The sequence below is a fragment of the Leuciscus leuciscus genome, assembly GCF_965113295.1.
Source record: "Leuciscus leuciscus genome assembly, chromosome: 17".
Lineage (NCBI taxonomy): Eukaryota > Metazoa > Chordata > Actinopteri > Cypriniformes > Leuciscidae > Leuciscus > Leuciscus leuciscus.
Window position 1 is genome coordinate 24,806,194 of NC_138741.1, and position 18,076 is coordinate 24,824,269.

At 40.2% G+C, this 18,076-nt stretch overlaps 1 protein-coding gene and 1 long non-coding RNA gene across 3 annotated transcripts; both read right to left on the reverse strand.

Annotated features, from left to right (window-relative positions):
• Positions 1-2,435: 2,435 nt before the first annotated feature.
• LOC309479049 lies at positions 2,436-3,450 on the reverse strand. The gene is made up of 2 exons (XR_014199145.1): positions 2,802-3,450; positions 2,436-2,705 (listed from the first exon to the last, which is right to left on the reverse strand). It is a non-coding gene; the product is annotated as an uncharacterized lncRNA (long non-coding RNA).
• Positions 3,451-13,590: 10,140 nt separating this feature from the next.
• Positions 13,591-16,056, reverse strand: LOC309479795 (uncharacterized protein). Of its 2 annotated transcripts, none has more exons than XM_082143978.1 (2): positions 15,830-16,056; positions 13,591-15,536 (listed from the first exon to the last, which is right to left on the reverse strand). In XM_082143978.1, exons 1-2 carry the CDS (start codon positions 15,879-15,881, stop codon positions 13,978-13,980), a joined length of 1,611 nt encoding a protein of 536 aa, XP_082000104.1. In that variant the 5' UTR covers positions 15,882-16,056; the 3' UTR covers positions 13,591-13,977. The 2 variants fall into 2 exon arrangements, with proteins under 2 accessions (XP_082000104.1, XP_082000103.1); XM_082143977.1 differs by lacking the exon at positions 15,830-16,056 and having other exon boundaries at positions 13,591-15,246; positions 15,280-15,693.
• Between the last annotated feature and the right edge of the window lie 2,020 nt (positions 16,057-18,076).

Below are 18,076 nucleotides of genomic sequence, written 5' to 3' on the forward strand. Positions count from 1 at the left end.
TTATGTATTCGTTATAGTGTTTCCCTACCCACATGATCATTGTGGTTCTCATCTCATAGCATTAACCTCAAGATACCAGCACTTTCCAATGATTTAACTGTTTGAATGAGAATGGAATTATTATAATTTTTTGTTTGCAAATGTGCCTCACATAACTGATGCTTTTCTTCTGAAAGTAATCGAATGCATTCTGAAATGATACAATGCAAATTCTGCATAAATACAAGAAAGATTGTTTCCATTAAAGAAAAGCTAGGCAGCAACATTTTAGCAGAATCGCCATGCACAGTATGCCGTCTCCGTATACTCTGCATGACTTGTGCTGGATTTTTTTAGGTTTGAATATATTTACGTTAAAACAAAACCTAAAATAGCATTTTAATGGCAAAGCAGCAAGGGCATCACGCATATGTTTTTAAATTAACCAAGGAAAATGCCACTAAACTAGAGGTGTAACAACATATTGTTACAATACATTGCAATTAGGGCTGTCAAGCGATTCTTTTTTTATTTTTTTTAATGTAATTAATTACATGATGTGGCAATTAATTAACCTAATTAATCGCAAATTAATCACACAACAAATCTGGAAGAGACATTACCCCCAAAAGACAATTTAAAGTCATTATTGTGTTACATTAGAAAATCATAGACATTACAAAAAGTAGCTTAAAAATATTAAATATTAAGTAGATTAATATATATATATATATATATATATATATATATTTATTTATTTATAGATGCAACATAGAATTTATTACACATTCAGGCTTTAACTGCTATGATTGTGATGACAGAATTTTCATTTTTGGGTGAAATATACCTTTTTAATTTTTTTAATGGAAATTTGATGAAATAATACTCTAAATAAGGAACTAAAACTGTAGGTGTTAAGATGCGTTTTGGTCAATCGGCTCACAAGTATAGACAAGGGAGACAGCGTCTCTTATGTCCACTTTCAACCACTTTTTCCAGATTTCTTCGAGGGGAGGATTTATGGGTGGGTAAATGTATGGGCTTTTTCTGCTACCTCTGGAAGTGTGGAAGCTCAAAACTTTTTTGGCCCAGTTTACACCTGTATGTAGCTTACGCCACCATATATGTATCATAAATGTAGCAGAGCGGGCGTGGTTCAACTCAAATTGCTGTAATTTCCGACTACGCCACCTGGGGAATTTCACCCCAAGAATTTAATATAACCTCTAAGCGAAGGCACGCACAGGTCCCAATCACCGTTGAGTCAGAGACATTAGTAATTAGGGATGTCCCGATCAGGTTTTTTTGCCCTCGAGTCCGAGTCCGAGTCATTTGATTTTGAGTATCTACCGATACCGAGTCCCGATCCGATACTTCTATAATACATAAAAAAAGAATAAAGAAGAGCGAAAAAACAGATCCAGGATGTTCCTTATTTTTTATTTAATTCACCTTATTTTAACATTCAACAACTCTGTTAACAAACAGAGCACTTCTGTGAGGTAGCTTGAACAATCAAGTCATAAATAACATAAATTCTTCACTTTTGGACTTTAGTGCAACAGTAAATATAAAAAAAGTCTAATATATAAACAAATAGCACCTCAACTTAAAATACCCGGCAGGCATGTAAACAAATAAAATATAAAAGTGCCACAGTGTTTGCAAAGCCAGTAATGTGCTTTTAGGAACAGCACTCCTAACTCTTACGCCGGTTTCACACTGCACGCGTTAGCAGAGTATTTTAACATGGGATTTTTCGCCGCCCATGTTAACAGATTAGAGCATTCACACCGCACGCAGAGGCAGTGCGTAGCAGAGCAGAAGCAGCAGTGCCGCGATCGTTTCGGCGCCGAGTCTATTTTTGCTGCGCCGCTTACGCTGAATTAAAATGACAATCAATCAATGCATTGATCATGGCCAAAATACACCGCAGTTTTATCCAAAAAGTGCATTGTTTAAAACAGTCAATCAAATGACCAACAGCAATTTAAAAAGAAAACAAATGTCCAAAAACAAACTTGTTGCCAGAACAATAAAAACAAAGATGAACCAAAAGTTATATAAATGAAATTATTAATAAAATAAGCTTCTTGACAAGTCTTTTCTCTTAAATGTATTTGAAAACGAAAGAAAGCAATGCCAACTTATCCATTATAGAGTACTCTGTCTGTACACAACCCGCGGTTCAGCCGCGCGTGACAAACGCTGCCAGTGTGAAAGCAAAACGCGCGTGTCCTGCTCCTGCTCACCATATCCACTGCTCCTGCGCTGCTTACGCTCTGCTCGCGTGCAGTGTGAAACCGGCGTAACTCTGTGCCACCGCATAACTATAGATGTGTATGTGTTAAAAAATAATGAGAATATATATACATATCCCATCCGAGTCCTGATCGGGAGGTAAAGTCCGATTCCGATCGAGTCTGAAAACACGTGATCGGGCACATCCCTATTAGTAATCGTACAAAAGTATTTTATTTAAGCAACATTCATAGTTAAAAGAGGCATTGACCAGCAATCACACTCATCTCAGTTGTTTACTTCTATCGTTGGCAGCAGAGGAACCTGGGCTTACCCGCAGAGGCAGTCTCGAGATATCACCCTTATGAAAATTACTCTATACACAGTGCACACACACTCAACGACTCATGTCAGAGAAGACCACGACACACAGTGAGGACGTCACCACCTAAATGGTCACTCGTCTGCCCCCGGGTGCCCAGGCCCTGCCAACAAACAAAAGAAAAAGACATCAAACAGTGATATGCAAAAAGAACAAAATGATAATTCACTAATACAATAATCAAACCAAATAAACATACAAATTCACTGAGAACAGAATTTTCTGAAAACAGTTCACTCAAGACGATTCACTCGAGACAGTTCACTCCAGACGATTCACTCGAGACAGTTCACTCCAGACGATTCACTCGAGACAGTTCACTCCAGACGAGGCACTCGAGACGGTTCACTCGAGACCGTGGCGTCAGTTTACTCGAGTCAGTTCACTCGAGTCGGAACACAAAACAAAACACAAAACAGATTAAACAGAACAGCAGCCGATGAGGAGCGGAGCAAACAGCAGTTTATGTCATGAAGCAACGGGCAGATCATTCTCATGCAGGGCGCCGCTACTGTCCTTATCGCGTGCCTAAAAACAAAAAGGTGTTACACCGCGATTCCCTCTCCCTTAGCTTCACGCTCGAGCAGTATACTCACAAAACATGCTGTCCCGGGATTACTATCCCCGAACTATGCGGTAGATGGAATCAAATGTCTCCGACAAACTCGTTGACAGAAAGCGCAGATAGGTCTTACGCTACGTTAAACAGAGATTAGTCAGATTACCCGCTCAGCCAAAGCAAAACTTCATTTACAAGACACAGTCGCATACAAATGCCTCCCTTACCTGTCTCAAATGTCCATACTAAACTCTCCAGAAAGCACACAGACTGGCAAACAGCACTGACAGTGAATACGCAGCTTCAGTGATCTTTTTACGAGCAACACCTGACACTACACTACACTGCACTGCACTGCACTGCACTGCACTGCACTCCAACAAAAAGCAGCAGGGCGCCTGGGTGACGTCACAACCTCGGATAGTGACGCACACTAAGGAACCGGTAACCCATGCTCTTATACGCACCGGATGCCAGGCCATTGGCCAAACCATAACAAGTAGGAGGGGTCATAACCCATCCTGCTACATATAGTTCACCCAAAATGAAAGCTTTGGCAGATTTAATTTAGCATCAAATATGGTAACAGCACATCAAATATGGAAAATCCAGAAGGAATTTAAGCTTCCATGTTTTATTGATTATTAAAGTCCCCCTGTAGTCAATAATTATATCCCTTAAAACTCATCTTTGATCACCAAAATGTAAATGTTTGTTCCTTGAAAAATGTAAGTCTAAAAGCTTAAATGTAACTCTACACCCTTGCCTCATTTAGTATACGTGGTTCTATGAATATGCAAATTAGCCCCGCCTCCACTCACTCACACCAGCTCAGAGATCACTCGTTGACGATCTCACGTTGACGTGATTGGTTACAAGGTGACATCAGAAACACCCCCGATTTCAAACCACGTTTTTGAGACCAGCGTTTCAGGAGAAAATACTCAGCAATGGTGTTGACTTATGAATTTGTACATGGTTTGTCTTAAAGCATACTAAAAACACCACAGAGACCTATAAACGACATTAAAAGCTTGATTTTCACCATGGGGGACTTTAATAATACATTTAAATAAGTTTAATGTGTCTAACATAATTGTGTACTTTTTAGCTTTGAATATTTCTTTTTTGTGTGTTTGTGTTTCCCTGTGAATGGGGGAGAAAGACCAAGTCCAAGCCAATTCAAGTCCACCCCTGATGTAATACAAAATTTAGCATTTTAATGAATCATTATGAATTAGCAGTAATAATAAAATGATAATAAAAGCATTCCATTTTAACTCTATTTTGGCCGAGTGTATTCTTACACCCCTACACTAACAAATAAATAATAAATAAATAAATAAATAAATAATATGAGTCTGATGTGACAAGGTGTGATGGTGTAGATGATGACAAAATTCTTGCTTTACAGAGCAAATGATCTGCAGAAGGTGTGACATGATTGCTCTGACAAAATTTACACCTGTGAATGTGCGATTTATGCCACATCGTTATACACAAGGCAAGGCAAGTTTATTTATATAGCACATTTCATACACTATAGTAATTAAAAGTGCTTTACTCAGAAAGGAATTAACATAATCACAAAATAAAAGCAAGGAAAATTAAAACAGTTATAAAAGGAATTAAAAGATATATATATAGAGGATACAGTTATACAAATAATTAAAAGAGTAAAAAGATGATACATAGATAAACTTCTCATCTGGCAAAACACTGGTGTATCATATTATTCAAAGCTTTTCCCATGGTGATTACACTGTGTCTGTGGTGTTCTTTCGGCACACCATCTCCAATAAACAACTTTTTATTTTCAAAAACACTTTTTTGGAAGTTGCCTTTAAAAAATAAACTTGGTTCAAAATGTGAGCTTTGAACGGGCATGACCCGTCTGCAGAGCAATGTGAAAATCAGTGCTGAAATCATGCAATACTCCATATTTTTAATTATCTGTTATTTCAGAGCAGGAAAAGAGGTGACTGATCAATGTCTTTGGTCCACAGGCCATTCTGTGAAGTCATGCTAACAATGCCAAAGTTTAATATTAAACAGTTAGGATCAATCCCATTGCATCACATCTCACCATTGTTGCAGTGGATTACATCACTGTCACTCCCCATTTGTTTCTTCAAGTGTGCATCAGTTATTTTTCTCAATTTCACTACAATCTGGTTTTACTTGAAATACTCAAGAGCTTCAAGTAACACATCTCTGTCTAGCAAATCCAAGCTATTAGAGGTGAATTCACTAAAGAGTTCTGCAACTTAAGGGAAACAAGGGAGACAAAGCTGTACAAAGGGAGTAGGCTATAAGGTGACTTCATGTGCTCAAGAACAACCTTTTAAGGTTTGTATTCTTTTTTTTTTCTTCTTCTTTTTTTCTAGAATATCACTATTAAAGCTCCAATATGTAACAATTTTGTAATAAAATTTCCGAAAATAACTTGCACAGTGTGATATATTTCCTCCAGTTGTGTACTTACAATATCTCAAAAGTCTCCAAAGATTTTTTATTTCAGAGAAATTCCGATTTTAAATAACTGTCCGTCCCGGAAAAGAAATGTCGCCTCTCAGTGACGCAATGTCCGCAGTCTCCGCACTATCCTTTTTTTCCGGTGTAGACCATGTGATATTCCACCACACCGGAATATCACATGGTCAAATGCGATGTGGTGGTTATAGCCATAGACTGTATGGTTATAGCTGTTATGGATCACGATTACTCTTTGGCGAGTATTGAAGTGCCAACAAAACGAAAGTGTCCATATTCGGATACACGCAGACTGTGTGACAAACGGAGGAATAAAACCCGGATAAATATCGGCCAGGCATTTTCGAGATGGAGAGAGCTGCGCGACAATCTTGGACTTGACAGAGACTCTGCTCTCGCGAGTGTATTGATAGATAGGTAAGCAAATCACATTTTTTTTTATTGTACAAGTAACGTAATAGTTACACTAAAGATGATTTTAATAGATATGAATTACACCACATGCCTGTAATAATATAGCATACCATTTCACGTTCCTTACAGTTCATTAATTATGATGACATAAAATAATACGATCAGACATACAGGTAATACAAAAACGAATAAATTACCTCATCCATGATCATGATTCATTAATTCCATTTAGATACATCGCTAGATGGTGAAAACGCATTAAAAACGACATCTCCCATCGCCACCTCCTTCATAGCGTCATCAAGCTTCGCCTTTGTTATTGTTGGAAACTGCACCCTCTTGTGGTGAAAAAATATTACATATTGGAGCTTTAATTCATTACAACAACAAAACCAAATTATTTACATCACAGCAACTGTTCATTTGTAGCCTGGATGCCAGCCGAACTTAGCCCCGCCCACAACATTTGAGGTCGGGAAGTTCGGTCCTGACTTGATACGTTGTGGAGCAACTATGCTTGAACCAGAGCTGTTCGGACCAATCAAATTGTCAGGGCGGGCTTTATACGATAGTGGACAGATGGTCAGCAGTAACGTAATCATCCACGTCACCAAAGAGTGCTTGGGTTGAATTCGTTTACAACAAAGATGACTGGAGAATTGAGATGTGTAGATTCCGCCATTGCATCTGTTATTGAAGATATCGACAGCGCATTCTTTTTTAAAGAGGAACAGAGAACCGAGATCAAGGCATTTGTCGATCGGAAAGATGAATGAAGAACATACGTCACTTACTCCGTTGCTTTGATTGGTTGTAGGTCTATCCAATTGAGTGCAGAGGCATTTTCTTTCCTGGGGCACGTTCAAGTTCAAAACGGTGCGCAGCGTTTTGCTACGGTTTCCGGGTTGAACGTCATGTTTCCTGGAAACTGCGTACACCGGTGTGCAACGGGTTTGAGATACGTTTCTCTGGTTTGGTGGGTGTGTCAGAACTGCAGTCCAATCAGCAGCAACATGTATATAAAGCACGCGGTATTAAAGTGAACTCGCACAATGGGTTCAAGGAAAGTAATTTACAAATGTGTTCGATGCAGCTCGGTATACGCAACAACTGAGGATATTAGAAGACATGTTTGTCGTAAGTTTTATTGTAAAAATATAGGATATCAACATAATGATGTAGTTGTTTATATTTTTAGCTTCATTGCAAGTGTATGACATTTGGTATAGAAATAAACAATGGTAATTAAGTGCTTTTCCTAAAAACGAGAAAGAAAATACAGGGTATTAAAACAGTATGAACTACAAATAATTAGTATGTGAGGCTAAATAGATGTGTTTTAGTTTGAATTAGGTAAGATGTGTGCTTCCATTTAAGTTTCAGCAATCCCTTCACCTGATTGGGATGTTCTCTTTTGTTCTGGGCGACAAGTGCAGTAACTGTAACATTGGGCCTATTTTGTAGTATTAAACACATATATATACCGACTTCATCAGGCTCCGAAAACTCTTCCCAAAGAACACAAAGAATGGCATTCTCAGCTGCCATAGTTGCAACTCTTGCGTCATCAGAACAGTGTGTGTTCAACGCATCACCGTTTCTGTTTAAAAAACGTTGTGCAACGTTTTGTAGGGGCTGAACGCAGCCCTGGTTCGGTTGAACACAGGCAGGCAATCCAACAAACAGACAAATCCAGAGGGTGAGGCAAAAACAGGAAAACCAGGACACGGGCAGAGATCAAGAACCAGGAATAACAACAACAACAAAGGAAACGCTCAGAAATGCAGTGGAATAACGTACAAGACTTCGCAGGGAATAATGAGGTGAACCAGGCTTATATAGGGTGAACTAAACAATATAATGAGACACAGGTGAATGTGATAATCAGGGATGATGAGTCCGGGCAGTGAATTATGGGAAATGTAGTTTGAGTGAAGAAGATAGTCTGGTGTGGAGTGCCCTCTGGCGGCTCTCATGGGCACTCCAGCTTGTGACCGTTACACATAGGTTCAGACATTGCATGTGGGAAATATTGGCATGACCTCTAACAAGATTGATGAATATGGATGGATTTTAAATTATTCTAACTCTCTCCTTTTCTTAGAATCTTATAAGAAAGGTTCTAAATAGAACCTTAAAGGGTTCTGTCATGTGCTTCATATAGGGGTTAGGGGTTCCCATCATGGAACCACCACTTTGTGAATTTAGTTTTAATTAATACATATTGTTTTAATTCAGTTTTTTTAATTCAGTTTTTTATTACATTTTATGAATTAAACAGCTCATAAACTTTATCACTAGAACAAAATTGAAAATCCATTAGATATGAAAGCATTATGCAATCATTTAAGGCATTTCTACGCAAAGGTTGTGTATTGAACCCCATTGAACCTTTTTTGTTCTTTTTTTTCTAAGAGGCAGTTTCACTTCACCGTTTTCAACTAAAAACTTTTTATGCGCTTTGGCTTTTTATTTACACGACAATGGAGTTTTGGGGCCAAGAAAAGGCAAACTTTTGAAAATGGGATTAAAAGTGCACATTTTTGAAAAACCAAAGTCTCAGTAGCTACATTAACATGGATCCTACTAATCCGATTGTGATAGGACTACTAGAACAGTCGGAATAAAAAAGTTACATGTAAACCATCGATCGGAATAAATTTCCCAAATCTGATTAAAAATTCATCCGGATTGTAAGGGGTGGTTTAAAGGCCTTGTTTTGGGCACAGGATGGGTCATTTTTACTGCTTGATAAATATAAGCAGCACCGCACAATGGTTCATGTGCTCGTCATCTCCTATTTAGGACCCAAAATAGATAAATATGAAGTCTGCTCTTAAAATAAAGAAAATAAGCAACATAGGAGAATAATATGTGCAAACGGATTTTGAACGAATTTGTGAAAATGGTGACGTCATGCACATGCGTATTACTTGTTCAGTCTATTATGTATGTGGTTTCTTTACAGTGTGACATCGCCAACTACTGGCCTGGCATGCATAATACAGCGCTTTTAGACGTTTTCGCCAGATCCGTGCGAACGGGGATCGTTTTGACAACGTTGTTTTTGAAAACGCAAGGGAAAAACTTTTCCATTTTTTTAGTACACCGTTGTCGTGTAAACATATCCCAAGATTGAGAGAAAAACGCCAGGTTCAAGTCTCTCGTGTTCTGAATTGAAGCGTCTTTCTGGAATGCTTTGTGAATATTTTAGAAATGATTTATTTTTACCTGTGATTATTTTAGGGATTTATTTATGACATACATTCCTTGCATTTATGCTTATTTGATGGATTATTTATGACATACCAATGCATTTCCTTAAGTGAACATTGTTTGGCCTCTGATCCCCAAGATCTCATGCTAATATTAAATTCTAAATTCTTAAATTCATGTTTACATGCTATACACTTTAATATTCCTCACACTCACGTTTATATTTCCATGCCTCAGTGTCTCTAGCTCTTCTTCTTCTTTCTCTCTGGTCAAGCATGCGGTGCAGCAGCAGACGTGCCTGATGGTGTTAAGTTTGGCTGTGGTGTGAAACCAGCACTCCAGTCTCATGCTACCTAATTAACCTGGACTAAACGCAAGATTTGAGAGCCTCGGAGGAGCGAGACTGAATGTGCTGCCGTCTCACCGTGACCCATTTATTGCTGCAGTTTCGGAGCTCTATTAATAGCATACAATGCAGAAGTGGAGAACTATACCACCCAAAATGAAGGCTTTAGGGCGAATCATTCCTTTACCATTGTGATTACATCTAAAGACGAGAGACAGAGGGGTAAAATAAAAGAAACTTATAAATAATGTTGTTTCATCAATAGAAGAGTGCATACTGGGCTTTGAAAGTAAGAGATTCCCTTTTTACCAAGCTAAGACAATTTTGTTTAAATTTTAAAAGAAAAAACAATCCTTCAAGATACAAGACTTTAGAAGCCATGTCCCTGATTTAAAGTGAAGCCAAATTTCTTATTTTAATTAATACAAAAGTTGGAAAAAAAGAAAAGAAAAAAAAGTTGCCTTTTATTATAAAAGACAAATTTGCTTTTATTCTCTCACACTGAGCTTGCAGTAACAAACTAATTGTCATTTGTTGACAGCAGGTCTTCTATAAACATCCACATTGCAAGTAATCACATAATATGAATTGGAAAACTTTACAATAAGGATTATGTTCTTTTTTATGTTCTCTCTTAAAAGATTAAAGATTGATACATGTTGTAAAAAAATGTCATTAATGATAAATGCATGAACTTATTTTAATGCATTAACACATATTGTAAAGTTTTATTCGTGCAAGAACATTTAAGAACATTTTGTTCTTAAAATAAAATGTACTTGTATCTTAACAACTTTTGTTTGGCTGTCAGGACAAAATTCTGATGGGTGGGCTGCTTCTCCCCCAAGTCCAATTAGCAGGCTAGAACTTCATACCCTTATCATCACAAAATCTAATACACTGTTCCTAGACGACATCCCCCTAATGCAGATGGATCCTGGAGATAAAGGTGATATACATAGGTGATATGTATATATGTATATACATAGGTGATAGTTTTTGCTTTTGTTCAGCACAAGTGGACCTGACATCTCTTGCATCATTAAATAATAATAATAAAAAATTTAAAAAAACATAATATATGATGATCTTATAGGCAGAATTGACCACTTTTTCCATGGTGTTGAATTAAATAACATTAAATGACTGTTAATATAATTTAATATTAATCTATATTAAACTTTAAAGGTATAGCGGAGGATGTTTTACTTCCTGGTGGGTAACCTATACTATTGGTCCTCCTAATTGTCAATCATTCTGGTGAATCAATCAAACTTTTCAAAAAGTGGAGAGGGCGGGTCTTATCTAAAATTTGGAAAGATCCTCCGCTATACCTTTAAGACCATAGTAATACTAACATCAAGAACAAATTATAAATAATTTGTCATCTTGGCAGCCACACATGCATTCTGGTTTAAAATAGAAGAAAATTCTGTATCTGTCTATACTATATACTGTTATTTTTTCCAGATATTCACTTTATCCACAAATTAAAATAACAAGCGTGTCACAAGTAAAGACTCATATCCAGCTTTCGGCCATTTGGCAATGTGTGATGAATCTGACTTACACGACACCAAGGCCCTGTTTACACGAGAACGCTCGCGGGTGAAAACGTAAAAATATTTTATCAGATGTGCCTTCGTTTAGATGGCGACGGCGTTTTTGGGGCTTAAAAAAGCATAAAAGTGAAACCACCCTCCAGAGTGGAAATCTTAAAAACGCTCCACCCATAGCGTTCCCGTCTAAAGGGTAAAAACGCGAAAGTCTGCTAGACTGCTAGGTTGTACGCAGGTGCAGTTTTGTTGTGTGGCAGTGCTTCACATTGCCACCTAGCTGTCTGGAGTGCATACTACATCGAATTTCACACACTTTTGCGTCACCATATGCACGCAGATTTCCCCCCCACAACGCTCGTCTAAAAGCAGAATAAAAAGTGATAGCGCAACGCCACTTTTGCGTTCTCTCTTCAGATCGTTTGTAAATATATATAGATGTAAATATAGCCTAAAATTCAAGTATGCGTTTTGGTCGTTCATTTACACGACAATGGCATTTTCGGAACCTGAAAAAGCAAACTTTAGAAAACAGGTTTCAAAATGGAAGTTTCTGAAAACTATACAGTTATTGTCTCTGTGTAAACTACAAAAACGCGCATTTGTGTAACCGGTGATGTCATGCGTGTTTCTTTACTAAAGTGACATCATCAACTACTGGCATGCATAATACAGCGTTTTTAGTCGTTTAGGGCCAGATTTACTAACAGTTTGTGCCAGTGCAAACCCTCCTTTGGTGTTAAAAAACTGCTGTCAGGATTTACTACAGACAAAATTAGCGCTGAAAAGGCGAGGACAGGGTTATTTTTGTGGCTGACCTTACTACATATGCATTTGTAGGAGTTTCCCTTTCATATGCAAAATTTATGGGAGGAAAGTATTTAAATGTATCACGCAAGGTGATATACTAAGGTTTGCGCTCGTCAATTTACTCTCAAAAAAAGCATGTCTTAAGCCAGACGCTATCTGGTATATTGCGTTGGTCATTATGGAAATGATCCGGCTGCCTGTGTTCTTTAATTTGCTGAACCGTCACACGCTGAACCTTCCACTCCCATCTGCATTTTTTTGCAATTGCGCTCTCACACTAAATTGCCCTGTTTAGTAAATCTGCCCCATAGTCGTCAACGTTGTCATCTTTTACGGTTTTCCATCTCTTCCATGTTTTAGTACATCGTTGTTGTGTAAATGTACCCTCAACCTGTGGATTGTGTTTGTTCAACAACTAAAAAAAATAAAATAAATCATCTTCTCTGATCGAGATTAATGTGAGACAGGAACTTGTTCAATACATACATCCTGACATGCATGCAGAAGGAAGCTTCACGTTTTGCTTAAAACGAGGCACAAGGTTTGAAAACTCCTGTGCAAAAATATTTAAATGAATGAGTTTTAGCTTTTCCTTAGGGGTCTGGGCTTTGCTTTCTCATCTGCAGGGCCTTGAATTCTATATCAAGCTTTTGGAAATTGGTTTTATTCATTCTGCCTTTTTCCATCTGGCTTTCTGCGAGGCCAATGTAAGAGATGGGCTAAAAACGGATAATACTTTGTAGGCAAAATAGAGATTGCCAATGAAGTTGAATAGAGGAAAAAGAAAAGAGTAAGACAGAACGCTAACAAGGCAGAGGGGAATATTGTTCAGTTATAGTCGTCCTTTCTCCTTTGATGTCAAAGGAACGATAGTGAGGAATTGAGTCAATATGCTATCAGTCTAGAAATGTCAGTAAAGTATGCCACAGTATCTACCGCAGGTGTGAATCTATTATGGGATAAATGCACAGACCTATCTGGCCCATATCTCCCATGATTCTTAGTCTTATCTGACTCTGAATAGGTCTGAGACTGTACCCTGACTCTAATCTCTTCTTGCATACATGGGGATTAACCTTTTGCTCTATCACCATAAAACTCAGATTTTCAAGATTCCCGAAGGTGCTAAAAATGATTTATTTTTTCAATATCTCAGTCATAAATGCCCTTAGCAGAGGCTCAGGGTTGTTGTTGCTGCACTGCATCAGTAATTGTAATGCAGCTGTAGTCCATGTGAACGTCGAGGCCCTTTTGGTGTCTTTCACACTGCAATTGGGGCCACATGTCTCCTCCAGCTCAGATGTGAAAGGACTCTCAAGGAGAAAACCTGTGGGGTTTTCCCTCTCTGTTTCCCCCTTAAAACAAGCTATATACTCCTAGTTCATGTGGCTTTGTCTTTTTTTAAACAGTGACTGTCATGTGTGTCGAAAACACTGATAATTAACATAATATGTACCTTTACTGTCACGGAAACACACGGGAAAACAGGAAGATCCATTAGCAGTATTTATTAAAGGGCAATCCAATTAATAGTCGTCCATGCAAGGGTCAAAATCCAAGTAATCCGAATCGTAGTCATCCATGCCAGGGTCAAAATCCATTTTAGCAGTCCAAGAAACAAAGAAACAAGAAACAAGAAACAAACCAAGAACAGGCAAAAACAGACTTCAGAAGTGTTAGACATTAAACAACGACTCCGTGACATGGACTGAAACAGACAGGGTATTTATACACAGATACTAACAAGGTGACGGGAAACAGCTGTGTGCAATGATCAATGATTAGACAGAACAGGATGATGGGAAATGTAGTGCATGAGAGAATGACACCGTGGGGGACAAGAACCTCTAGTGGACACCCGGGAAACACAAACCAGACACTGTGACATAACCCCCCCTCTACGGAGCGGCTACCAGACGCTCCAAGACCCACAAAAAACAACCAAAACAAGAGTCCAGGAGGGAGGTGGAACGGTGGAGGATCAGGGGAGGGATGGGGGGCCAGGTCCATGAAGGGGAACAGGAATAGGGAGTGACAGTCCATCTGGCAGCCAGGGCGAAGACGACAGTTCATCGGGCGGCCAGGGCGGAGACTCTCCCTCGGGCGCCCAGGGCGGAGCGGACAGTCCATCTGGCGGCCAGGGTGGAGACTTTCCCTCGGGCGGCCAGGGCGGAGCGGCCAGTTCATCGGGCGGCCAGGGCGGAGACGACCCCTCGGGCGGCCAGGGCGGAGCGGACAGTCCATCTGGCGGCCAGGGCGGAGACTTTCCCTCGGGCGGCCAGGGCGGAGACTTTCCCTCGGGCGGCCAGGGCGGAGACTTTCCCTCGGGCGGCCAGGGCGGAGACTTTCCCTCGGGCGGCCAGGGCGGAGACGACCCCTCGGGCGGCCACGGCGGATGCTCAGGAACAGACACCACCGGCTCAGGTTCAGGAACAGACACCACCGGCTCAGGAACAGACACCACCGGCTCAGGCTCAGGAACAGACACCACCGGCTCAGGCTCAGGAACAGGAACAGACACTACCGGCTCAGGCTCAGGAACAGGAACAGACACCACCGGCTCAGGCTCAGGAACAGACACCTCCGGCTCAGGCTCAGGAACAGACACCACCGGCTCAGGCTCAGGAACAGACACCACCGGCTCAGGCTCAGGAACAGACACCACCGGCTCAGGCTCAGGAACAGACACCACCGGCTCAGGCTCAGGAACAGAAACAGGCTCGGCAGGCGTGACGTGAACACTCTCGGCGGCGGCCATCTTATCCGAAGACACAGGCTCGGCAGGCGTGACGTGAACAGGCTCGGCGGCAGCCATCTTGTCCGAAGACACAGGCTCGGCAGGCGTGACGTGAACGGTCTCTGGATCGGTAGACGGGACCTGAACGGTCTCTGGATCGGCAGACGGGACCTGAACGGTCTCTGGATCGGCAGACGGGACCTGAGCGGTCTCTGGATCGGCAGACGGGACCTGAGCGGTCTCTGGATCGGCAGGCGGGACCTGAGCGGTCTCTGGATCGGCAGGCGGGACCTGAGCGGTCTCTGGATCGGCAGGCGGGACCTGAGCGGTCTCTGGATCGACAGATGTGCTGTGTCTCCTCCATGCATGTAGTACTGCCACTGCATAAAAAAGGAAGACAGCCCTCTTTGCCGTGGCAGGACTGATGGTGGGCAGCTCCGAGACGATCTCCGAGATGACAGCGGGCTGCACGGGGACGACCTCCGGGACGACAGCGGGCTGCACGGGGACGACCTCCAGGACGACAGCGGGCTGCACGGGGACGACCTCCTGGACGACAGCGGGCTGCACGGGGACGGCCTCTGGTTCACTGGGGAGGAAGAAAGTCTTCCTCCTCCTCCGCCGTTTTTTATGGCGAGGTGCAGGCTCCGGGCTGGACAGGACCAGCGGCGAAGGGAGCTCTGGGCTGTTGACCGCCATGGCCTCCTCAGTCTGACGGGCCCACAATGCCAGGCACTGAAAAATGTTCATACGGGGGGGGAGTCTCTTCAACCTGCGAACTCCCTCTCTGCTGCCTCCTCTCCCTCTCGGTGGTTGGGGAAGATCCACGAAAGTCCATACTGCTGGATCTATTTGTTGACGGAGTCGTTCTGTCACAGAAACACACGGGAAAACAGGAAGATCCATTAGCAGTATTTATTAAAGGGCAATCCAATTCATAGTCGTCCATGCAAGGGTCAAAATCCAAGTAATCCGAATCGTAGTCATCCATGCCAGGGTCAAAATCCATTTTAGCAGTCCAAGAACCAAGAACCAAGAACCAAGAACCAAGAACCAAGAACCAAGAACCAAGAACCAAGAACCAAGAACCAAGAACCAAGAAAACAGACTTCAGAAGTGTTAGACATTAAACAACGACTCCGTGACATGTACTGAAACAGACAGGGTATTTATACACAGATACTAACAAGGTGACGGGAAACAGCTGTGTGCAATGATCAATGATTAGACAGAACAGGATGATGGGAAATGTAGTGCATGAGAGAATGACACCGTGGGGGACAAGGACCTCTAGTGGACACCCGGGAAACACAAACCAGACACTGTGACATTTACTGGCTTGCATTAAAAGAACATTTCAGATACAGGCTACAATTTCGTGTAGTTTTGTGTAGTTTCACAAGTCAAAGTGCCTTTTTTACAAAGAAAAAGAAAAAAGCATATCCTGTGACATACAGGTAGAAATTTGACCGTGTTCAGTAAGAATAATACTAAAACGTGCTATGCTAAATCTCCATGTGTTTAGCATGCAAAAGTTAACTTTACATTTGTGTTGCATCTTTAAAGTTAAAAATAAATAAAGGTAATTAGTACTTGTGAATAAGAAAAAAAATATTGTGTATAAACTATGCACTATTTTAATAAACAATCAACACAAATGTAATTATTTTTATCATTTAAATGTTTTTTGGCATCTTTATAATATCTCAATCTCCAGATTAAGTATAAATGAACAATTAAAGGTACTGTGTTTTGATACTGTATCACATCTCAATGTCAAATTAGTGTGAAACACCAACAACTTTAAGAGAATTATTTAGCTAATTATAATTTCAAAAGCTAATTAATATTCATGAGCTTAGTCCCCTCCTTCATTATTTGCCACAACCTGTTATTTTACCACAAATCTTCACCACCCCTGTCTACTGTGCTGCCAATGGGAATATACAGAAACACAAGATCAATTATATGGATGGATGAATATATAGAAAGTGAGAGAGACACCTAGAAATATGACTGAATGATTCAAATTTGAGTTTGCGAAGGCATAGAAAACCGAACTTCCAGAGGCAACGTGAAACAGCAGCTGCCGTATATCAGATCAAATTGACTTAAGTGTCATATGTCCCAGTAGATAAGTGATTTATTATAGTCTGATATTAAAGCTTAACTGAGATCCATCATTCTACAGTTTTATATGACACTCCTAACCTCAGCCATTTACCAGCAAGACAAGATAAAACCTAACCACATGCAGATTCATATCAGACGAGCTTTTACTGGAATTTCAAACAGTAAGCTCATACCTATCAAATAGTGTAGGGGGTATATTATGAACTTAACAGTAAAAAAACAACAACAACAGTAAACACTAAAGAAACATCCAGGGCAAACTTTAAAAGAAAAAAAGAAATTATACTTTGCATAAAGTATTTTTGAGTATGATTTTACCTGTGACTACCTGTGAAACTAAATAGAACATTTGCAGTCAACATAAATTTGTCAATGCACTGTTGCTTAGTAACAAATAGAAAATAAAAAAACTCAACATAACAGGAGAAGCATGGAAGTTACAGAACGCTCTGAAATTGCTGATTGAAGTGCAATCAAGAGATTTGAAGGAGCTAAACAAATGCACAGAGACTGTAATATTTCGCATCAACAACTGTGAAATATTTACAGAGATTTACAAAATCAGGTCATCAAACGCTAATTACAAACCATTGTTCTCTCCAGCAGTGCCATAACTATTGTTTGGGACTAAGTCCAGAAATGCTTGTTGGGACCCCTGCCATCTCCACCCACCCACCCATCCACCCACCCACAAGACTGAATGTAAAACACAGGGAACTATAGCTTTGTACTTTTTATTACTGTTCTCTTTGTGTCTCTAGCCCTTTCTACTCCCTTTAGACGCCCTGTCTCTGACATACAGCATATACATCTCTCTTTACACATTAATGTGGGGGGGAAAACAGACCATTAGGAAGTGAGGTACAAAAGGTTCAGGGCCATAGGTTGTCTATTCTCCTGTGTGCGCAAAACATACGACATACGATATATATGGTCACACTTTAGATTAGGGTCCAATTCTCCGTATTAACTAACTATTAACTAGGACTTTTTGTCTCAATAAACTCCTACTTATTGCTTATTAATAGTTAGTAAGGTAGTTGTTAAGTTTAGGTATTAAGGATGTAGAATATGGTCATGCAGAATAAGGCATTAATATGTGCTTTATCAGTACTAATAAGCAGCCAATGTCCTAGTAATATGCATGCTAATAAGAAACTAGTTAATAGTGAGAAATGGACCCTAAACTAAAGTGTTACCAAATATATAT

What these genes read in the sequence shown, in the direction of transcription:
- LOC309479795 (XM_082143977.1), bottom strand. Translation starts at nt 15,639, where the DNA reads ATGGATCTTCCTGTTTTCCCGTGTGTTTCTGTGACAGAACGACTCCGT. An exon ending in AGCCCGCTGTCGTCCAGGAG is followed by an intron (nt 15,247 to 15,279) that starts GTCGTCCCCGTG and finishes GTCGTCCTGGAG; the next exon opens with GTCGTCCCCGTGCAGCCCGC.